The 24,858-nt window shown below is 42.6% G+C and overlaps 1 protein-coding gene across 2 annotated transcripts in view; it reads right to left on the minus strand.

The window, feature by feature from the left end:
- Positions 1-24,858, minus strand: part of LOC119648791 (protein trachealess) — a 178,651-nt gene that overhangs the window by 118,987 nt on the left and 34,806 nt on the right. For both annotated transcript variants that reach the window (XM_038050638.1, XM_038050637.1), the window contains exon 2: positions 17,172-17,410. In XM_038050638.1, coding sequence (XP_037906566.1) covers positions 17,172-17,410 — 239 coding nt within the window. The remainder of the gene's footprint in view (positions 1-17,171; positions 17,411-24,858) is intronic.

Below are 24,858 nucleotides of genomic sequence, written 5' to 3' on the forward strand. Positions count from 1 at the left end.
AGGCGATCATTCCATTTTTGGATAAGTTGCTCCAGATAATTTTCGCTATTTGATGCTAGGAAAACGTCATCTGCATAAAGCAGTGCGTAGGGTGCTTGACGTTGAATGTCCCGTGTGACGGTGTCCATAACAAGAACAAAGAGGAATGATGAGAGGGCGCTTCCTTGATAGCAACCGGATTAGATGATAATTTGAACATTATACTGGACTACCTTTAATTTTCCATATTGGAACTGTGGTATTTTCCTCAAAGTGTTCCACTTTAATGAATAACCCGATTAAGGAATTCACTGAGTCACAGTCTTGGGTCCTAGCTCTTCGCTTTCCAGAGCTCAAATGCGATGTCGTTAGGTCCTGTGGCTTTCTCCGAGTTCATTCGTTTTATTGCCTCGTCGACTTCAGTTGCCCTGACAGTTACGTCACCGGGCTTAACGTAAGTACCTGCCTCGTGGACTTAATCCCACGGTCTTCTTAAGTCACGGATTGATTTTTTTAGCACAATTAAAGCCCTGTCGCAGCAAGCTACGACGGTATCGGTCCGTATCGAATGCATGGCTCAGCATTCATACTGGTGGATGCAAGAACTACCAAAATCTCTACCAAACTAAGGAGTAGCATTGAAACGCAACACCACGCTGACACCCGATGGTCTCTGTTCGCTCGAACCTAACCACAGCCCCCATAAAGCTCTCACTAGGGAGCCAACCGCAAACAACCGAGTTGAACGTACATATAGCAAGAGTTCACCTGAAGTATGTGAATTGGGGGGCTATCCCGATTCCCATGGTACCAGTATACCCCTGGTAAGGTTTCGCGACTATTGCCACTTCAGATGAGTCCCCGTGCAGATTCGGGTCTGATCGCCCTAATTAGGCCTTTTGAGCATTCGCCTACTGCATCCCGGCCGGCAAGCCAATGCGATGCATTGTCTCCCGGTGCCAACACTATGTAGGTTCTCTTTGGCCACTTGGTTTTGGTTCAGTCGACACAGGTACCGCCTCGTCTTCCTCCCCGCCACCTCTGAGCTCCAGCTGCGCTGACAGATGAAACTGTTAAAAAAAGCCAAGCGACGACGGCTTTACGGTTTCTTACCAGGGCTGAGGCAAATCGTCAGACGCTGCCTCAACTCTGCCCTGGGAGCAGCGTGACCGTAGCGGCTCGCAGATGTTGAATGCTCCATTATATAATTCGTAGAACACGACATGCCTACGAATTATATTGAGCGCAAATCCGCCTTATTGACCAGAGTTTGGCCAGAGCTCTCAAAACGAAGATGAAACTGCTCCAAATGTCGTCAAAGATTGTGGAAGTGGAGGATGAACAAACTCTTCAGTTGAAATCTGCTAGAAATATTTTTACCATCTATCCGTCGCGGCTCGATGCGGACCAGTGCGTTCCTCACGCTGTTTTATCGGTGGCTTAATTCGCAGGACGGCAATCAACGGTCGATGTTGAGGTCAAGCAGTGTACTGCAGGATAGACTGATGCGGAACATAGCTCCCTGAGGCCAACCTATCTTTCTCTAAGGATGAGTTGTCTCTCCTCTGGGACGGTGTGTGCCTTTTCAGGGGCCAAGCCTCTCGTCTACCAAGACCGTTAGTGACTGATGATAGCCACACCCTGTACGAGGTGACCCTACTATTAACAAAACGCTACGGATCTAGACTGGGGAGTCGAAAAACACCTCCCCCAATCCAGGGTGTCATGCGAACCGTGCCCATTGGATAGTTTGCAGTCGGGGGTAACTGACTGTATTCGAACGGAGCCTCACTGATACCTGGTCGCCTCAGTGAGTAAGTTAGATCTTACCGTGCTACGGGGGGCTATGGCACGGCGGACCTCTTAACCCCCATACTCGTGGGAATCAAATGAGTACAAAACTGAAAAAAAAAACAAAAACCAAAAAAGCGGGGCCCCGTACCGCACCAAAACTGGTTAATCAGGCGGAGGCACGTCTCCGAATTACTGAAAGCCAGGTGACTACACCCAAGAAGGGAGAAGTTGGGACGTCAAGCAGTGGATCTAAGGTGAGCATTGGTATACTGCGTGGACTACAGCCAACGAACACTACTGCTCAAAGAGCAGGGACCAGCAAAAGCACGTCTGAGATAAATATAACAGACGTCAGGAAGGAGACAGGTCTCAGTGGTGCCGGGGTTAAATGGTACCTGCGCTATCTGAAGGAAGGCCTGAAACCAGAAGACGCCCTTAAGAAGGCTCAGGACAGACCAAAGCCATCTCTACCGGAGCCGAGAAAGTGGGGAGCAGCAGAGATCAGCCCGCATGAAGGGAATGCTCCCAAAAAACCCAGATCTGAACCCACGGGAGGAGAAAACCCGGGCAGGTCAGGAGTGAAGGCAGGACCCAGGAAGCCCGGCATTAGCTATGCTAGTGCGGTCAAGGGCATTCGATTGGCCATACTGCCAAAAAGGTTTCCCGAGCAAATACTCACTCGGGAGGAACAGGAAATCATTGAAGAACTTGTCGTCAAGCAGATGATCAAGGGTTGGACGTCGAAACTGGTGTTCACCGGGATACGCTTTCGACCAGGCCTTATACTGGTGGACTGCGCGACGGAAGGTAGCGCAGAATGGGTCAGAACCATAATTCCTAGATTGCCAGGCTGGGAAGGGGTGGAACTGTCAACATGTGCTGGAGATGATATACAGAAGACCTTATGAGACTCCTAATTGTTCAGAACGAAGATCTCCATACTCGACTATGGAGAGTCTTCAGAAGCAAGGTGGAGGGAAAGGGTAAACTCCTCACGATCAGGGTAGATGACCGATCCCTAGAGGCAATTAAACGTCGGAGTTGTCATATCAACTACCGATTTGGCAACATACCCGTGCATGTGCACAAGGAAAAGCCAAGGAAAGAGACCTCGGAGGAGGCATCGGGTGGAAAACTTACCGAGGTCCCTGAAGAAGTCGCGGAAGCCATAGAGGCGGAAAGAACGGGATCAACCAGGGAAATAGACCTGCTGCCCAGTGAAGAGCAGAAGCTGGACGACCTAGACCTAGGACTGCTAGGGCTCGGGGTGTACAGCGACGCGCAGGAAAGCGCCATGTCGGAGGAGGAGGGTGACATTCCGACAGTGAAGAAGAGCTCCAAACAATAACGGAGCCAATGGCCAGCACTAGGATAGCCCAGATAAACCTCCACCATGCGAGAGCTGCATCTGCAGTGATTGCAAGGGCAAATTCCAAGGAGAACATTGGAATAGTGCTGGCTCAGGAGCCCTGGGTGTACCGGGGGTAGATTCGCGGTCTGCAAGGAGGAGACATGCAGGTAATTTGGGACTCCTCTTGTGAAAAACCAAGAGCTTGCATAATTCTCAAACGTAATCTAAAATACATATGTCTTTCAGAGTTCTTAACCGGGGACCTTGTGGCTATCCAAGTTTCATTGGAAGCCGGGAGGAGCACTCGAAAGGTAATTGTAGCATCGGGATACTTCCCAGGAGACGAGAGCCGGGCTCCACCGGAACAAGTCGCAGAGCTGACGGAGTATTGCGAGGAGAGGGCGTTACCACTTCTTCTCGGCTGCGATGCCAACGCCCACCACGAAGTGTGGGGAAGCAGTGACACTAATCGTAGAGGTGAGTACCTTCTTGAATTTATTCTTAGTAATAAGTTAGAAATATACAACGTAGGGAACAACATTTGTGACCAGCACCAGACAAGAGGTACTAGATATAACTCAAGGAAATACCCTAATGAACGGGATGGTCAGGAATTGGAGGGTGTCGGATGAACCCTCAATGTTTGATCACAGGATAATCAGATTCGACATTGAGGGTAACTCCGAAATAAAAAGAATAATAAGGAATCCCAAGAGAACGGATTGGGAATCCTACACAATGCACCTGAGCAACAACATTGCCCACCTTCAAGGGAGCGGTGACATCAGGAGCGAATTAGAATTAGAAACGGTGGTGGAAGACCTCAACACAATCGTCATTGACGCATATGAGGCCAGCTGTCCGGCCAAGACAGTCAAGTCATCAAGGGATGTACCATGGTGGAACAGGAACTTAGCCAGAATGAGAACGGAGGTACGAAAACTCTTTAACCGGGCAAAACGAACCGGGGACTGGCGGAGGTATAAAAATGCACTGACTGCGTATAGCAACACCATCAGGGAAGCGAAACGGAACAGCTTTAGGGAATTCTGTGAAGGGATTGAACAGATCACAGAAGCAACCAGGCTGTACAAGGCTGTAGCCAAAGACGGGGGAATATCCTCTGTCTGCTTGAAAAAGGAAGATGGGACATTCACCGAGAATGAGGAGGACAGGGTACACCTGCTTCTCAGAACTCATTTCCCGGGGTCTTACCCCTCGGCGGCAGGCGACAATAATCTGCCTGACACCCCAACAACGAATGAAAGGGGAAGGAAAGAGAGCTGGAAACTAGCAAAAGAGGTATGCTCAGAAGCTAGGCTAAGATGGGCAGTGGGAACCTTTCAACCAATGAAATCTCCCGGAGCAGATGGCATTTTCCCAGCACTTATCCAGAGAGGCCTAGGAATTATCTTAGAGTCTCTTCTGAGGGTGGTAAGGGGGAGCATAGCACTGGGTTACATACCAAGGGCATGGAGACGGGCAAAAGTGGTCTTTATTCCGAAGGCGGGTAAAAAGGATCCTTTTCACCCTAAATCTTTCAGACCAATCTGCCTAACATCGTTCGTACTCAAAACGGTGGAGAAGGTCATAGACAACTATATTAGAACTAACGTTCTAAAGCGCAATCCCTTACATCACTGTCAACACGCTTACCGGGCAGGAAGGTCAACTGAAACTGCTCTGTATCAGCTGACAGAGGTACTACGGGACGCCATAGAAACAAAAGAAATTGCACTGTGCGCGTTTTTGGATATCGAAGGAGCATTCGACAACACATCGCACACAGAGATACAGAATGCCCTGAGCCGCAAAGGAGTGGGAAACACCCTGGCACTCTGGATGGGCAAAATGCTAGAAAGCAGACAAATAGAGGTACAAACAGGTACAAATTCTATTATCATGAACACCACTCAAGGCTGTCCACAAGGCGGAGTACTATCGCCGCTGATGTGGAGTATGGTAGTGGATGAACTCCTGGACGTGTTAACTAATACTGGAATACAAGTCCAGGACTACGCGGACGACATTGTTCTAATCTGTAGGGGCAAATATGAAGATACCCTATGTGATAGAATCCAAACTGGATTAAGGGTTACTAGTGCCTGGTGCAGGAAGGTGGGACTGCGGATCAACCCAACCAAAACCACCATAGTACCATTCACTAGGAGGCGTAAGCTGGATCACCTGAAAGCCATGACATTACATGATATGGAGGTGAAACGAGAAACAGAGGTCAAATACTTGGGAATCACGCTAGACCAAAAATTACTCTGGAAGACACATGTCGGAAACACTTGTCGGAAAGCCACGAGGGCTCTGATGACTTGCAGATCCATAGCAGGAAAAAAATGGGGTTGTAGCCCGAAGATACTACTTTGGATATATACTGCAATAGTAAGACCAATGATTACCTATGGAGCGGTAATCTGGGCAGAAAGAACCCAACTCAGCACACAAGCCAGGGAATTACATAAGCTCCAAAGGCTGGCTTGCGTGTGTATCAGTGGGGCAATGAGGACATGCCCAACGGCATCCCAGGAGGTCCTTCTGGGATTAACCCCTCTCCATCTGCACATACAGATGCAGGCAAGGAGATCAATATTCAGGATGGCCGGTAGCATGAGTGAGGCGGGGAGCTGCCTGAATCGAAGGAAGATTGATATCCTTTCTAGACGGTATCCCGAATTACTGATACCGAGAGACAACATGACAACGAGATTTCACTTCGATAAGAAGTTTGAAACACGTTGGAGTAACAAGGCAAACTGGGAGAGCGTGGCTGCGACATACGGCTTAAACCAGCAACTGATTACTTGGTACACTGACGGATCCCTCACAGCAGAGGGAGCGGGTGCCGGTGTCATTGGTCCAAGGAAAATGTACTTTGAGCCAATGGGCAGGTACACTAGCATATTCCAGGCGGAAATTTACGCCATAGACAAATGTGCCTCCTTTAATCTGCAAAGGAACTACAGGGGGCAGAACATAGCTATTTTCACCGATAGCCAAGCAGCGATCAAGGCACTTAGGTCCAACCAGGTGAACTCTAAACTGGTATGGGAATGCCTTAAGCGACTGAATACACTCGGCTCGTCCAACAAGGTCTGGATACTTTGGGTTCCAGGACATGCTGGGCTGGAAGGCAATGAGGCAGCGGATGAACTAGCCAAGAAGGGAGCAGGGACGCCTTTACACGGGCCAGAACCCTTCCGTGGAATCGGAAACGGTTTCATGGCTATGAATCTAAGAAACGAAGAGAAACGGTTGAGGGAACTATATTGGGTGGGCCTACCAGGGATGGAGCAGTCCAGGGTGCTTATTGGGGGATACGAACCCATGCGCACAAAGGATTGCTTAAACCTCACCAAAAAGAACCTCCGAATCATAGTGGGAATTCTCACTGGTCATTGTCGGCTGAACTACCACCTAGGGAAGCTAGGGATATCTACGGACATTGCCTGCAGGTTCTGCGAGGAGGAGGACGAAACCTCTATGCACGTCCTGGGACAGTGTCCGGCACTTGTGCAAAGTAGGTCGATACATCTGGGAGAACACTTAATACCAGATGCAAAGCTGAAACTTCTGGAAGTGGGGAACATACTAAAGTTCCTAACGGTTACTGGCCTGCTTGAGATACTATGATCAACAGGTACACTATAACCAGTAAAAGGGGCACAATAGTTCTTCAAGGACGCGGTGCGACTTTCCCTTAACAGAATAATAATAATGAGGTGCGATGGTCTCAGAGGGAACGACTTTGCAGTCAGTGACAGTGGTAAAATGTTGGCGTCTTATGAAAATATAGTCGATTTGCGTTTTACTGTTCCCACTATAAAATGTAGAAAGATGAGATAATCGTTTGATGAACCATGTATTCATAAGTACAAGGTCATGGGTCTCCGCAAAATCGATTATACGCTCACCACCCTCATTGCGCGCTCCGAACCCCTTTCCCCCATGGCACCTGTTGCCGTCTGCCTTTTCACCCACATGACCATTAAGGTCGCCGGCAATAAAACAACTCTTTTCAAAGAAATGTTGCCAGAAGGCATCTTTCTCGGCAAAAGGTCGACCTGTCTATGGTGCGCCCGCGGTGAAGAAGTGAATAGTGCGATCAGCTGACATAATAGTGAGCTTATCAGCCGATCATCAAATCGTTCGTCTTCTTTAAAGGCATCACTGACACCCTCTGAGATGGCGTAGATCAGGACACCAGACAGCTTTTAGGGATATCGAATAGGTAGCCCTCGGCGCGAAACCGGAATGTCTGGAGTTCCTTATTAAGGCATATCCGATCTAGACCGGATACCGATTGTTGCGCCATTGATAATGATACTGAAGCATACATATGTAGATATGCACAAACTGGCGCGCAAATTGAATGGAATACCATTGGTGGTACACATATATATATCCATTTGATTTGGGCACTACCCGAAACTCCATCGCAGTAAATTACTAAATATTATGGTAATATACTATTATTAACTTTATTTGAGCAGATATCGGTATGGAGGGTATTTCGGAGCCTAAGCACTATATTATAGTGGCAGCCTCCCATTTTTTCTGGTTTTTGGTTGAGTAGTTTGTAAGAATGGGTCCGTTAATACAATCATCTCTTTCGATCCCCCGAACGCCCGACCATCTTCACAAATGCCAAAACTAAGACGGGCTTCGGAAAGTACTAACCGAGACCTTTCATTTGATACCCCATGTGATTATTCAGGGTGCGGCAGCATAACTTCCTTTTTTCAAAACTCAATAAAAACTATTGTATGCATCGGAAAATATTTATTTATTTTTTATAATGTAGGTACATGTCTAAAGTTTTTATTTACATTGTTTTGAAGATCAAATCTGTTAGGTGACGTCCCCCATTCTCCATACATTGCGTAAACCGATTTCTGGCGTTTGTCATGACTCTTGTTAGCATAGCAGGTGTTATGTTGGCAATTTCTTCTTGGATGTTGGTCTTCAAATCTTGTAGGGTTCTTGGACGGTTCACATAAACACGGAATTTCAAAAAAACCCATAGAAAAAAATCACAATGGGACAGATCGGGACAGCGTGCCGGCCATTCCAAATCGCCTCTAATTGAGATAAGGCGCTCTGGAAAGTGTTCCCTCAAAACAGCCATCCATGCTCTTCAAGTGTGTGCTGTTGCACCGTCTTGTTGGAACGAAGTGTCGCATGTTTTGTTTGTTAACCGACCCACACAAATGAAAATGGGCTTCATCGATAAAAAAAACAAGTCGGGAAACCGGAAGCTAGACGGTTCAGGTATGAAAGGTTTTGTGTATTTCTTTTATAAAGAGATTTGGGTGTGCATTTGTCCCATTAGCATGTAGCACGTAAAATATGCATATATTATGTGAAAATAGCCACTTTCAAGTGATATTGACATTCATAGTCTCGAATTTGCAGAGAAGCGACAGCTTTGACCTTGTATTACTTTGTTAGTAATAGTGCGATTTTCACCAAATTTGGCAGGATCATGCTCTATGCTCTAGCCTATATTGTTGCGAAATTTTGTGATTCTAGGGTGAACTTAAGGGGGGTTTTCCTGTCAATTACTAAAAATTATAGTAATGTACTATTATTAACTTTATTTGAACAGGTATCGGTATGTAGGGTATTTCGGAGTCTTGGCACCATATAGTGACAGCCCCCTGATTTCAGATTTTTCGGTTGGGTAGTTTCTGAGAATGGGTTCGTTAAAAAAATGACCACTTTCAACCCCCCGCACCCCCCACCTTTTCAACAAATGTCAAAACTAAGACTGGCTTCGAAAAGTACTAATTGAGACCTTTAATTTGATACCCCACATGACTATATCTGATGAAAAAAAAATTTACACCCTCCCTTTGCATGTATGGGCAGCCCCCCTTAAATTCGTCGTAAGAGGATGTAACTCACTATATGCGTGAGCGTTCACAGTTCCCACCTTTCTACCAAATTTGGTGCCAATCGCTACAACCGTCTCCGAGAAAAATGCGTATGACGGACAGACAGACAGACAGACGGACAGACAGACAGACAGTAAACCGATTTTAATAAGGTTTTGTTTGAAAAAAAGCACCCTCGGGAACGACATCAAGAAGAAGCTCACACGCGTTCATCCGAGAATTGAAGTCACGTTCTGAAAGTTCCTGCACTATCGCCATCTTATAGGGATGAAAATGAAGATCATCACGAAGAATTCTTCTCACAGAACGATCGGATAGTCCAAGGGCAGATGCGTGTTTGCGCGCAGAACGCCTTGGCGATCGCAACATTGACGCTCTCACTGCTTCAATGTTTTCAGGTGATCTAACGGGCCGAGGGACTCCAGTTCTTCCTTTTGTCGCACTTGCAGTTTGTCTGAATGTAGTGACCCATGTAACAATTGATTTGCGGTCTGGGACGGGAGCCAACGGGGCTAAATTAAAGCGATTCCGAAATGCACGCTGTGTTGCAATAACCGAACATCCGCTTCAAAAGTAAACCTCAACGGCAAAGGCACGCTCCTCACTATTCCAACGCATGATGGGGACTGAACCGTGTCGGGACAAAACTTTACAGTATCCCCTCTTGAACGAGACCACTAGCGCTCCGCTATGACATCCACTAACTGAGTGGCGCGCATTTTAAAAAAGGAAGTTATGCTGCCGCACCCTGTATTTACTGATAAAAATGTACATCCCCCTTTTGCATGTATGGGACCCCCCGTAAATTCGACGTAGAGTTATGTAACTCACTGTACACGCGTGTGCTCACAGTTCCCACCTTCCCACCAAATTTAGTGTCAATCGCTATAACAATCTCCGACAAAAAAGTGTGCTACAAACAGACAGACAGACGGATAAGCAGACAGAGAGTAAACCGATTTGAATAAGGTTTTGTTTAACACAAAACCTTAAGAAGAAAAATGGAAATGAAAAGCCCATACGGTTCCTATCAAAATCCCATAAAAATACTGTAACTCCCAAAAACGAGTTAAGTCCGTCGAACCCCAAGTCAAATCGTTCATGCAAAGGTTTCAGAAGTTGGTAATGTAATGGAATGATTTGTGGTGAAGGGTCTGTGTCTGCAATTGGTAAGAAGTGTATAGTAATTGGTAATTCTCTCGTGAACTAATTTGATGTACAATAACTTTGTTGATTTCAATACGATTACCCTGTTGTTACGGCAAAATGGTGTGTATTTACAATACACACAGGTTATAGATTAGTTGGCAGTGACCAGTGAATATTCCTACTATAATCCGGAGATTCCTCTTAGTGAGGTTTAAACAGTCCTTTGTGCAGTTGGATTCGTTTTCCTCCTTAAACACTATGGACTGACTGGTAGGCTAGCCCAGTATAGTTGCGTCAGCCGTTCCTATTCATTATTTAATATTATAACCATGGACCCGTTTCCGATTCTACAGGAGGGTACTGGCCCATGTAGAAGCGTTCTAGCTCCCCTTCTGGCCAGTTCGTATGCTGTCTCATTGCCTCCAACCCAACATGGACTGGAACCCAGAGTATCCCGGCCTTCTTTTCCGACTCGAGCTTATTTAGACTCTCAAGGCATTCCCACAACAATTTAAAGTTCGCCTGGTTGGATCTAAGTGCCTTGATCGCCGCTTGGCAGTCGTTCAGAATAGCAATGTTGGTTGAAGGAGGTACTTTCATCTATGGCTTATATTCCCGCCTGGAATACGCTAGCGTGCTTACTCATTGGTTCGAAGTGCGTTTTCCTTGGGCCAATGACCCGATCCTGAAGATCGCCCTCCTTTTCTGCATCTGCACGTGCAGATGGAACGGAGTTAATCCCAGGAGAACCTCCAGGGAAACCGTTGGGCATTCCTCATTACCCCGCTGATACACACGCACCCAGTCTGGATTTTGTGTAGATGTGATTAATTTTTAAGACGTTTCATGCTAGCACCGTGTATGTTACGGCGCTAAAAGTCTCTTCTCAGAGCCGGGCGCCGTATTTGGTACGGTGCATTCCTACCCACTTTTTTTGGAGAGAAGACCTTTACTTTGCAGTAGACATTTGTGTTTTTGCCCTCACGTAGTAGGGACTTGCAAGATTACAGAGCAGCTTTCGGTAATTTTGATTTTACATTTTCTCAATGTAACGTAATAAATGTTTGATAATAGATTCATACCAACTTATTCCCATCCTCAGTCAACGTGCTAATTAATTAACTGAAAGGTAAAAAAATAAACATAATGGTTATAATTAGCCGACGATCGTCCTTTCCCTCCAAGCAACCTTTAGCTAATTATAATCTCCTAATAGTAAAAAAATATATTGTTGATGTTATGATGTGCTTAAATATGTCGTTAATAATTTAGATGGCTTGTTAAATGAACTTTACTTGAAACGAGTTCTCGAACGATTATCCAGCAAGAATACTCCTCTTTTATATGTGTGTTATTTAGACAAAACCAGAAAAGGATGGACCATTCTAAGAAAGATACGAATTTAATTATCATTGTCATTTAGGATAGGCAATAAAGTATGGATCTCGGCCAAACATGCTTCGATAGCAGCCAAAATTTAAAGATGCACCGAATTCATTCTTCTATCGTTTCGTTTTTTTTAAAGAATTGACAGATAGGCAAATTTTTTAAAAAAGTTCTTAGTTTTTCTCGAGTTTTTTTTTTTTTATTGGGCTAATTTTTATCCCGCCACAACACATGTCTTCCATTGGTAGTTTAATTATTAACAATGATCGATTGAAATTTTATGGATGAATTTGGAGCATTGATGAAACTTTAAGTGGTATTTTTGAAACATTTAGACTGGGAGTTGACAGTGTCTTGTAAAAGAAAATTCAGAAAAGAATTTACCGGCTCGTATAAGAGAGACGGAGACCAGTTTAATAGTTTGCAGTCTGTTTTTCGAATTTGCTTTCAAGACACGAGTTTCATGAAAGCCGAGGAATTCTCTGAACAATTTATGAATTCATAGCCTCTGTGTTCGATAGATTAAGTTGAGTGACCAGCAAGACTATTAAATAGACTCAAAAATCATCAACCCACTGGCTTCGATTGCCACTTTTACAACATTGACGGCACTTTACTTCAACTAACAGCCTTTCCCCTAAAGTATTTGAAAGTGTATTGTCTACTCTGCTTTTTTTCTCCTGTTATTTTTGTTTTCTTTTCCTCTCGGTGTTCTTGCATTCTAATTATTATTCAAGTAACGACGACGTTTTCATTTCCTTTCTTGTTAAAATTGATTAAGTTGCATGGGAGCAAACCTCATAGCTGTTTTGATCATTCGGCCATTTTGAATTTCAATTGCAGGGAAACTATTTAAAATTCACATCTATAGCAAGATCTGATATACGCATTCATAAAGAATTTAGCTGTTAAACTCATTATCATACCTCGCAGTTTAGTGGTGCCATTTTCTAGAAAAAGTAGCACATTGGAACACCATTATCAAAATGTGTATGTTAATACACTCGTTCGGATAAGAAAACCACACAGCCCCTTTAAGGTCGAAGGTCCCAGAGTTTCTTCTCCGACGTGAGATTTTTTCAGAATAGCCATACAATACAATTAAAATGCATGTGGGGAACTCCGCCGCCTTATTGCCTTTTACTTTAAAAAAATAAAGTCAGCACTATATTATGAACGAGCCTATGCATACACTAGAATAAGCAACTGGCTCTCTACTTAGTAATCAAACTTTACAGTAACTATGGTAACTCCAGAAAAGATGTGCCATAACATACATTATCCAAGTTTCAAATACATAGTAAGTGAATTCGCTCTCTTTGGTAACTACTAAAAAAATAATTTATGGACGTATATGTATATGTTAGTACCCAATGGAAACAAAAATAAAATTTAAAAAATACTGTCGACCATTGATTTTATATCCCACGCATACTAAACAGCGCCCGCCATTTTGCTTTTATGGTTTCATATGTACATTGGGGCAACCTTTTTTCTGTATCTTTTGTAATCTCATTCAGTTTAGCCTGGCGGCAAAAAAGCAATAGCTAAATTATTTTGTCCTGTACTGGTTCTCTTGATGCTCTCTGTTATGTATTCATATTAGCGCATCTAATTATCCTTATGTCGGCTCCACATCTTTGGCGCTTCCCGCAAACTTCAAACCTTCATAAACGCTTGACGGACTAAACATCACATTTGTAAGTGCAACCCTATCTATACATTTGCGCTGGTATGAGGTTTGACTAACATGTGGGTGGATAGTGTGTTTGCCTTAATTTGTGTAGGTTTGCAAGCACTTGATACCGATCTGATCGAGTGTTGGTTTTTTGGACAAATCAAAGGGAATTTGCTTACTGTGAACACGTGATTGTCACTCTGGGCCGAGTGTTTCTTTCCTGCGTCGCTACTTGTAGGATTAAGCCCATCGCTGAAACTACAGCTGGAACTACTTGGAACTTTCATAATATACATAATACTAATAACCGTTGGCGCGACAATCCAATTGGATCAGGTTCTTAAAACGTATTATGGCACTTCATTCAAGATCATAACAGAACACTACGGTACAATGTACTAGGCAATGTGGTCAGCATTGCGCTCGTCCTTGATTACTACCAGGTTTTGATCTAAGTACTCATTGACAGCTGAGGCGAGTGGTATCCGACGTTCAGTTGCGATACAAATCCCTCTCTCACAAGCGAGATTTGAACCGCGACTTTCAGCTACGACAGCTCAGTGTCCTAACCACTGAGCCATACGGACACCATAATCTCCGTGCCTTCTTTATATCATCCGATAAGGGCCAGGTGCTGACAATGATTAACTGCAAAGGCAAAGTTATCCCAAAAACCTAAAGAAAAGTGCCGAAGATTGGCCCTGGAGGTCCTGCATCTAAATTCAGCTTCAGTAAAGTGTTCTGTATTCTTCATCGCGATGAAGGGACAGGTTAGATTTAAATTTTTGATGCAATGCTGCCTCCGTTGATTCATGATATGCATATTCTGCACTCATCGTTCTATTCTCCGATTCTAAACGAGGGTTCCAGCGGTTACCTAGCGACACATCTTTTATTCTGGTATAGTCCAAACACACCAGATTAAAGGAGACGTGAAAAGGACATGAGAGGGACTAAAGTGCCCACAAGGACCCCACTCCATATTCCCCAGTCTGTGAGAAATGCAACGGAGTGTCGACAGGACCCTTCAATGGAGTTGCACTCTGCTGCTGCCTGCATGATCTCTCACTTTTCCTTAAGATTTTGATATGGGTCTGTCCTTTTGGTTCATATTATAACTACATAAGTATGTTGGTTCTCATTCGGCGGATACGACCTGAATGCCTTCTGCCAAGAGTTAGGCATATGACCAGAGTAACACTCCCTTTTAGTAACGTTGGATAAAAGCGACACATGCCGGGTGCGATGAAATTGCTAAATAGTATAGAAACTCTTGCTTTTCCATTGATAACCACCGATTGATTTGTGGAGAACGCCAATTCTCTTCCACCCAATCCAATCACTTGTTCTCCCAGAGGATGTACTTCCAGTAAAGTCGCTATTGAATGAAATCTGGAGTTAGTGGAAATACCAGATTATATATTGTTGGTTTCACTCGAGCTCGATGTTTAATCCTCAACTGCTGCTGTTGATAAAATTGACGGTTCTCGACGAAGTCTATTCGTCTCCTCAATGAACATCTTAAAGCGAATAGGAGAGGTATCCCCAGGGAAAATTTACTGTCCAGAGGTAGGATTGAAAATTTGAAAAAAAAGGATGGAACGCACATCTTGATAATCCATCAACAAGAGTGCATAGTTACACATGCTGCAGAAAACGTTGGAAACTGCCATCTTGTCAATGATATGCCAAGCACCGAAATCTTAGAGATGTTGAGGCAGGAACTTGTAGTATGTTCTCGTCGCATCCAGCAAAGGACAGACCGAAGGGAATTTTTTCAAAATCTCACCAGATTGGTAAAGGAACCTCCCAGCCGTTGCAAATTAGAGATGAAACCCTACACACTATGCGTTAATGCGAGGCTCGCCCAGAATATAACTAAAACTTGAATTGAGGAAGAAGGTAACTGAAAGATACCAGAAGTAGATAAGAATCGCTAGTACTACAGAGCGTGTTGGCATCATCATTTTAATCAGATTCAAACCCAGTTCCATCATTCTTCACAAATTGAACAACTTATCTCATCTCCAAAGAACAGGGTGCCTCTTCAACTTCCAAATATCAACCAATTAGTTGTCTTTGACTTTCAGTTTATAAAAATCTTGATGTTCTTAAATTGATAGCTGTAGAACAAAAAGGATGCGCAAAAGACTCCAGAGACCATAATCGAATCAGTAGCCATGAAACAAGCTGGTCATCAAAAACCAAATATATCGACAGCTTACATCGACAATAAATCAGCCTTTGATTCCATATCATATTACATTTATCACATACTTATTTACAATAAGAAGGTGTGTTATCTTTGGGTACAGTACTAATAATAAGGTAGGGGCGTGGTTGATGTGGCGGCACATCATCGCCAAGTCGATTCGCGGCGCGTTTATTTTTACAGCAAAGAGCAGCCGAGTCCCTCGCATGCGACTGTCTATAAGGCAGACTGTGGGCTGACTCCACCTAACTTGAAGGATCGATCTTTCAATCCTCTGAGTGGGGTGAAGTCGAATCAAGAGCGGATCGATGAATGGAAGTCAAAGACAATGCACGGTAAACACGTGAATTGTCTTTGGCAGCCATTTATCGATTTGCATTTGTCGAACAGATGGCTGTGTGCTGGCCGTGGTCGCCACCCGAGCTTATAAAAAGCTCATCATGAAAGAATGGGTGGAGAACGACCAGTGCAGAATCTGTGGTTCGGCGTTGGACCATCCATTTCTGGCTGCACTGTTATGGCACCGGTGCAATATGTCACCAGGCATAATGCTGTATGTAAGGTTATCCATCAAAACCTTGCATACAAGCATGGGCTGATCACAGAAGCATGTCCGGTTCACCGATATGAGCCGCAAGCAGTACTTGATAGTTCCGCTTGCAGCATGTATTGGGACCGGCAAGTTCTGACTGATCGCCATACTGCACATAACAAGCCTGACGTACTGTTAGTTGACAAGACGGGTCGATCCGCGTATATTAGTAATGTTTCTATCCCCATAAAAGCAACATTGACCAGAAATACTTGAAGAAGAAGGTGAACTATGAGCCATTGGCTCGGGAAATCAAAGAAATTTGGCGTTGTAGTTCCCATAATATTGTCATCTACAGATATTGTACCAAAATCCCTCACGGCTTCCCTTGATGTCCTGGGACTTTCACACAGTCTGGTTCAAATCATGCAGTGGTACACCATTCTGCATACGTGCCTGATGTGGCGGGGAGTTCTCGACGACTGCTCCCATCAACCTACCACCGGCCACTACCACCAGCGCCCCTTTAGTTTTTAAGTAGGTAGGATTGCCCGAGCCTACATGCTTGGCACTTAACTAGGTAAAATCCGGCATCTGCCGAGATTGTGATAACTCGGAAATAATAATCGTTGGCGCAACAATCCAATTGGATCAGGGCCATAAAGTGTGTTAGAGCACTTTATTCATGACCGCAACGGTACACTACAGGATTACAGTACCCTATAGGAGGCAATGTGGTCAGCATTGCGCTCGCCCGAGATTATTACCCTGATTTGACTCAGGTACTGATTAACAGCTAAATCGACTAGCATCCGAATCACGAATCCCAACCGCTATCTTCCGTATGGCTATCCGGACATGCCCTGCAATAAGTTCACAAGAAATAGACAACTTCTATAACTTTGTTAAAAATACTACGATGGCATAGGGTGCTAAGTTTGACCTTAGAATGGGATGATAGTAGACAACCAAAGGGCCAACCGACACAATGATGGCTTGATACGCTATATGTTGATTTGAAGGCCTTTCAACGCTATTTAAATAACCGAGCAAAATACAAAATGTAATACATATAATACACAGTTGGAAATCTAAATATAATGCAAAGATAGAATAGTCCTACCAATATTATATTTTTAAAAACATAACTCTGAACATATACTTATAAAATGTTATCTTACTTTTCAAAACTTTACTACTGGTGGAACTGTCGCGACTCCATGGAGGATCTCCGTGGCCGGAGAAATCCCGCAATTTCAAATAACTAATGGTCAGTCTTATGATTGATGCTTTATCTAGCTGGCTTGTTATAGCAGCAGGTAACGGTAGCATTTTAGCCAGCTCATAGAACTCAAAGTTCTCCTTTCCCCTTCGAGACCGGGCAGCATCTCTTGATTTCTCCTTGCGTAATTCCAAAATACTGTAAGTAGATAAAAATACAACAAAGTAAAGCAATTTTTCTTATTAGTTTTAATTTGAAAGAAAAAATGCAAATAAAAATGCAGAACAAAATGGAAAAAATATTTCAAAAAATATTAAAATTGCTGGATAGCGTATTGTAAAATACATAACGGCCACTCCGTATGGTCGTGTGCTGCATAGGGTGCCACATGATTTTCTCAAGTTTGTTGTCAAATTTTTTTACAACATTCATGTTTTGAATATACATGCACAAATGAGACTTGAGACTAAATTTTTGGGAAAATATCGGGTTTTGATTTTTTGCCAAAAGTGCTACACATAAAGAAGAATTATGAAAAGTGCAGTTCATATCACGTTTTTGGGTGGGCAAAATTATTAGTATAGTTAAGTTATTGAGCGTCTCCGCCTCTTTTAATCTCTTTTAATGCGACAGAGTCTGTTCAAAAGTCATTTGAGTGCGTGATTTTTACTTAAAAATGAAAGAAGTGAAGTTGAAAGAAAATTAGTTTTAAATTTCCCAAACCTTGCCTATAGTATAATAAAACTTGATACAAATAGTAAATGCTGAAGTAGTTGAGCGCATAGTGGAGACCTGAGGAAGCGGATTGGGAAGTAAAAGCTGGAATGGTAATCGCAAGAGTGATCCCGTTGCCTTTGTCGCTAAAGAGCGTAAAGTTATATATAGGGTGTGGCAGCATAACTTCCTTTTTTAAAATGCGCGCCACTCAGTTAGTTGATGTCATAGTGGAGCGCTAGTGTCGTTCGCTAGTCTCGTTCAAGAGGGGATACTGTAAAGTTTTGTCCCGACACGGTTCAGTCCCCATCATGCGTTGGAATAGTGAGGAGCGTGCCTTTGCCGTTGAGGTTTACTTTTGAAGCGGATGTTCGGTTATTGCAACACAGCGTGCATTTCGGAATCGCTTTAATTTAGCCCCGTTGGCTCCCGTCCCACACCGCAAATCAATTGTTACATGGGTCACTACATTCAGACAAACTGCAAGTGCGACAAAAGGAAGAACTGGAGTCCCTCGGCCCGTTAGATCACCTGAGATCGTTGCGATCGCCACGGCGTTCTGCGCGAAAACACGCATCTGCCCTTGGACTATCCGATCGTTCTGTGAGAAGAATTCTTCGTGATGATCTTCATTTTCATCCCTATAAGATGGCGATAGTGCAGGAACTTTCAGAACGTGACTTCAATTCTCGGATGAACGCGTGTGAGCTTCTTCTTGATGTCGTTCCCGAAGGTGCTATTGTTTTTTTTAGCGATGAAGCCCATTTTCATTTGTATGAGTCGGTTAACTGGGCTGACACCAACCCTCGAGAATTGCATCAAAAGCCTTCGCATTCACCCAAAAGTCACAGTGTGGTGTGCAATTTCCTCAGCTGGAATTATTGGTCCCTGGTTTTTTGAGGAAAATGAGGTTACAGTGACAGTGAATTCGGACCGGTATGTAAACATGCTACAGAATTTTTTTTTCCCACGGCTAGACAATTTCGATTTGGGGGATACTTGGTTCCAACAAGACGGTGCAACAGCACACACTTCAAGAGCATCGATGGCTGTTTTGAGGGAACACTTTCCAGACCGCCTTATCTCAATTAGAGGTGATTTGGAATGGCCGGCACGCTCTCCCGATCTGTCCTCTTGTGATTTTTTTCTATGGGGTTTTTTGAAATCCCGTGTTTATGCGAACCGTCCAAGAACCCTACAAGATTTGAAGACCAACATCCAAGAAGAAATTGCCAACATAACACCTGCTATGCTAACAAGAGTCATGACAAACGCCAGAAATCGGTTTACGCAATGTATGGAGAATGGGGGACGTCACCTAACAGATTTGATCTTCAAAATAATGTAGATAAAAACTTTAGACATGTACCTACATTATAAAAAATAAATAAATATTTTCCGATGCATACAATAATTTTTATTGAGTTTTGAAAAAGGAAGTTATGCTGCCGCACCCTGTACAAGCGCAAGAAAGAAAACTCAAGGGAAGTGGTTGCTCTTGAAAAATAGCAACGTACACTAAATTAGTGGCAACTCTCTTGACAACACGAGACAAGAGGCACATGGATTACGCGGCTCATTGGTAAATTAGGTGCGTAGCTGAATTAAAAGCATCATGAGACTGACTATTTTCTTACCGAGCTCCTAAGTGAGCACGAAAGTTGTCACCCTTACCTGCAAAAGATTTGGGAGGCACGATTTTCTGTGTGTTTTACAATGTGGTTTTCGACGACACCGATCACACCTTTTCTTCTTGTGGAAGGTGGGATGGGATTTGTCAACAACTTTGTTTGAACACAGAGGAGCTATCTTCAAATAACATTGTCGGGAGGATGTTAAGGACTGTTAACATTGCGGATACCATTCAGGTTGTCTTTCTTGCACAGGATTTAGTTCGACCAATGGAGAGGCCGGATGGAAGGTGGTTGTTTGAACTAACAGTTCCGACCTCCTCTCTCCTCCCGTTGGTGAAAGCAACTTCCTGACTTGAAGACTCTCCGAAGCGGGAGAGTTAGCCCGAAATAATGTGACAAGTTTCAAACTCTGATCACGAGGAGTTATTTTGGTGGTAGTCCGTGATCTATCGTCCCTGGAGTTCGATACTCTGTGCGTAAACGCATTCACTCACTTCACCATGCTCCCAAAATGCAAACAGATAATGCACATAAACAAACAAGTCGAAAACTGGAACCTTGGGTTTACAATAATAAAAATTGCAAGTCGTATACCGGAAGGTCGGAGGTTCAGGTATGAAAAGTTTAGAGTTGATTGCCCGATGATTCTATTTGTACATATCAGGTAAGTTATAGTGTATATAAATTAAATATATCTTAGCCTTACTTTAACGTGATACTGGCATTCTATGCTATCTTTGGGTGCAGTGAATTCACAAGAATTAGACAATTTCAACTTCGAACTTCATATCTTATATTGTATTTCACGTTTTTCAAAATTTTGTTATTTTAGGACGAATTCTAGACTAACAAAAACATAGTTATACTATTATTAACTTTTTGTAAACAGGTATCGGTAAAGAATGAATTTTGAGGCCGAGCTTTCATATGGAGACATCATCATAATTTTTGGCAGATTGTTGAGAATGAGCCCTGTCTCACTTCAAAATCTATATTTTTCGATAATTTTGCGGTTCCGCATTCTCAGCTTTCCAACAGATGTTAAAACTAAGATCTACTTCGGAAAATACTAATCGGAACATTTCATTTGATACAAATTACGTGAAATTCAAAGCTTTTACTTTCAATAACTGTTGATAATAGTTGGATTGAATTCAAATTTTCGAGATGAACTAAAGGAGGATTTTCAGGTAAATTTCCAAAAAATGTTATTATGTAATTTATTCGTGCTGATATCAAATCGGGATGTATTTTGAGGCCATTTCATATAGATGCATCACTGTGATATTTTTTCAGTTCTTTCAGTTGGATGGGTTCTGAGAATGAGACCTATTTCACTTTTTGAGGCACACATTTTGAGTTCGCACTCGCATATGTTCCACCCAATATCAGAAATAATGTCATTTTTGAAAAGTACTAATCGAGCCCTTCATTTGATACCCGGCATTGATAGTCGTATTTCGTGAAAAAAATTATTCAGCCTCCTTTCGCATTTATGGGGGAGCCAAAATGGCGCCACTTGCTGTATGTAAAGGGATTCACAGACCACCATTTATGGGGGGCCCCCTTTAAGCTTAACACACTTTATGTATAAGGATTAACAGACTACCAAATTTCATGACAATCGGTTCAGCCGTTTTCGAATAAATTGGATTAGATAGACAGACAGACAGACATTGAATCGATTTTAATCAGGTTTTGTTTCACAATAAAACCTTAAAACTGGGCACACCCTTTTGTATATGTCAGAGCCTCCTACCCTCAAATTTAATGTAGAGCGAACGATGACGTACGTGGGTGGTAACAGTTCCAAATTTTCCACCTAATTTCGTACTTCTGAGAAAAGTGCTTGTAACAGACAGACAGAAATGCGGAGAGGTGGACAAACGAGCAGACCGTCAGACCGACACATAAGGAAAAATTTACTCTTTCGGATTTAAAAAAAAAGGTGTTGGTTTACACAAAACCTTAAATTCCTTGGAACCGCATGCGTTAGGCGGCAAATGATATGCACAGAATTCCGAGGAACAAAAACTACTACTCAGTATAAGGGATATTGAACAATGCCGAAAATTTGAAATGGCAACCTCGCAAATCCAAAGCGAAATAAACGTAAAACGTTATATTGAACTAAACGAATGTAAAAACCTATGTCCGAATGTGTGAATACAAACGCCGCAGCATCTCACAAGTATGCACGTAGAGAGAATAAATAATACTGGTGAAGATATGTATTTCCTGTGTAGTCAGTCATCCCCCAAATGGGTACGCTATTCCAATAGAAGAGCTCATCTACACCATTCTGATCCGAGGTCGAAATGGAAAAAATCAACAAAACCTATCTATCCTCCTTCGCTATATTCCTTAGGGACGATTTTATTACTTCAGGTCGGAGAGAAAAAAAACATTGGCATTGATGCTGAGTGGACAAAATGATGGAAAAGAAGAAAATATTATTGCTGGCCATCTACAACCACTCACTTAGGAGCACTTTTCCAAATGACCGGCGTAAGAAAAATCCCAACGGGTTCACAAAACTTTAATTATTTTTCCAAAATAACGATTGGAGTCTATTATGGTTTATTAGCGAAAAGATGTTAGACATAATTATGATGAGGAGTGCTATAATCACATACATGGTATACATTTCCTAGGAAATGATAAATCCCAAGATAATGGCGTATGTTGTATGTTTTATACACATATGCTTGCAAAAATAAGAATGGTTCATCTTTGACAATAATTATGAGCATATGTAAGTCAAATAATAATAAAATGAAGAACTAAGTTCTGGCAAGGAAAGATTATTTTAGGAAGAATTCGAATCTAGAAAACAAGATGGAAATAAAAATTTTCTACAAACATACATGCGTATGTATACGCACATACAATTAAAAAGAACCGTGAAATGTTCTGAGAAATGTTAGGAAAATAAAAATTATGTGAATTTTGAGTTATTATTTTTTGTAAGAAGAAAACCTTGTCACAATGGACTTTGAGCATATGTTGAACTATTGAAAACTTATGCAAACTGTAAATAGCATAATTTTGGCCGGGTTTAAGTGGAGTCTCCACACAAGCGAGAGGGAGAATATAGCCGTGCGAGGTGTTAAATTAAAGGTCCCAACTAATGCGAAGTAGAAGACAGGGGAAGGGGATATTTACAAATTTACAGTGAGACAGGGCTTATTCTCAGAAAGAACTTCTATGTAAAATCGACACCACAAAATACATCTCATTCCAATTTTTGGTGAAATAAAGTTCATAATATTATGTTATTACAGTTTCAAATTTACTGGGAGATCCCCATAGATTCATACTAAAATTACAAAAGCATAAACCATAATATACCTATAGGACACGATATTCAAAAGCTTGAAGATAATCCTACTATTAAATTCGGATACCCGAAGACATTTGAAGTGGCCAAAAAGAACCCCCACGAGTTGACACTGGGAAACACTGAATTCAAATTAACTCGCTGGGTCGTTATGTAGTAGGCGAACGCTCCAAGGCTTTGGGCGATTAAACCCGAGTCTGCACAAAGCCTCATCCGAAGTCATTTCGCCCAAAGCTTATATGTCTCAGGAGAATTCCTGGAATCAATCCGCGCCTTAAGGAGACTGTGGGGTCACGCCAACACAGCGGGTACTCAGGTTAAACTGCCAGGACTTGACTGTACCCGAAGATATAATTAAATGTCCACGTCACATTAAAGTAAATAGTATAACATAATAAATTCATATACACTCTAACCTATTAGTTACATACAAAATATGCATACATATCGAATAAACAAAACCTTTGTTTGAAGTTAAATTTGGTTCCTTCAGTACACATGAAGCGCTCACAGTGTCAACGAATCACTGATCTCGGGCAAAATCACAACCCTTCAGTCAAATCGCCAATATTGTGTTAAAGTTGTACAATATGCAAGTCTTACTACCTGGCCCGAAATAAAAGCAAAGGCTGTGAAATGCAGTGCTGTATTATTATCACCGACGCAGATCGACTCAGACTAGCTGTTGATATCGATTCCGATGGTCGATTACAGTCGCTGCTTTTCCCAGGAATGACGAAAGAGATATGAATTAACAACGGGCGGTGAGTTGGCCGAGTTGATTGAGTGTCTGCCTCTCGATCCCGTTGCCTCGAATTCGAATCCCAGATTCGTCATAGATATTTGTGTTCATCCTCGTGCTGCCCCGACACTTATCACATATATATATATATGTATATATATATTAGTGAGTAGTTCTGGATTTTTTCTTGCTATTTTTCAACAGTGTTCCGGTCCAACAGTACGGCTACATCGATTATGAAGCACGCTCGTTCTTCCTTCAGAAGCACAACTAAATCGGGTCTGTTGTGATTAACCCTGTGTCGGTGGCAATAGTATGATCCCACAGTAGTTTGACCCGATCATTTTCCAAGATTCTCTGCGGAGTTTACTTATAATAAGGATGGTAGGTTGCCACTAAGTTATACTTCAACACAAGGTTTTAATGGAGAATCTTGCAGATGGAGTTATGACGATTGGTGTACTCGGTACTGCTTAGCATCCTGCACGTAGATGTTATGTCCTGAATTTATATTACCATTTATAATTTTTCGTTGGGAGCGAAACATCCTGAATTGAAGTAAGGAATGCTTCGGTCTCATAGAAAAGTACACCATTATTCAACCATTTGTTGGAGGCTTCGATGTCAATGCCAGACAACAACAAATTTTTGATATGACCTCCGTGAATGGGTTTCTCTTTCCACATGTCGATCTTCTGTTGGACTGAAGTAACATTCGACATGGGATCCCATTCTCTGCTTCTCAAGTTCAAAGGAGATAATTTATTATCTGCCATGACGGTAGCCTGATATATTTGGCAAGAGTAGCGTTTCTCAAAGAAAAACTCTCGAAGGTAATGCACTTGAATGTAGTGCATTGTTTTTAAATCAAGTACCCCCCTTCCTCCCTGATGACGTGGGACGTTGATCGCCAATTTTTCGGCAACTATATTGTGCATATTGTTGTTTGCAAGAACTACCCTTACCCGTCTATTAACAGACTCTAAATCCGTATTACTCCACTGTATCACACCGAAAGTATAAAGAAGGACGGGAATGGCGAAGGTGTTGATTGCCATGATTTTATTTTTCCCGTACAGCTCAGTTTAAAGGACAAGATCTAGCCGCCATTCGAATTCTCCCAGCAACTTAGATTTCATTATTGCCACAGCAGGTGTTGTTGCTTCCTATATGCCGAGTTATTTGTAAACGTCGTCCCCAATTTGGATGTTATTGT

Source organism: Hermetia illucens, chromosome 2, assembly GCF_905115235.1.
Source record: "Hermetia illucens chromosome 2, iHerIll2.2.curated.20191125, whole genome shotgun sequence".
NCBI lineage: Eukaryota > Metazoa > Arthropoda > Insecta > Diptera > Stratiomyidae > Hermetia > Hermetia illucens.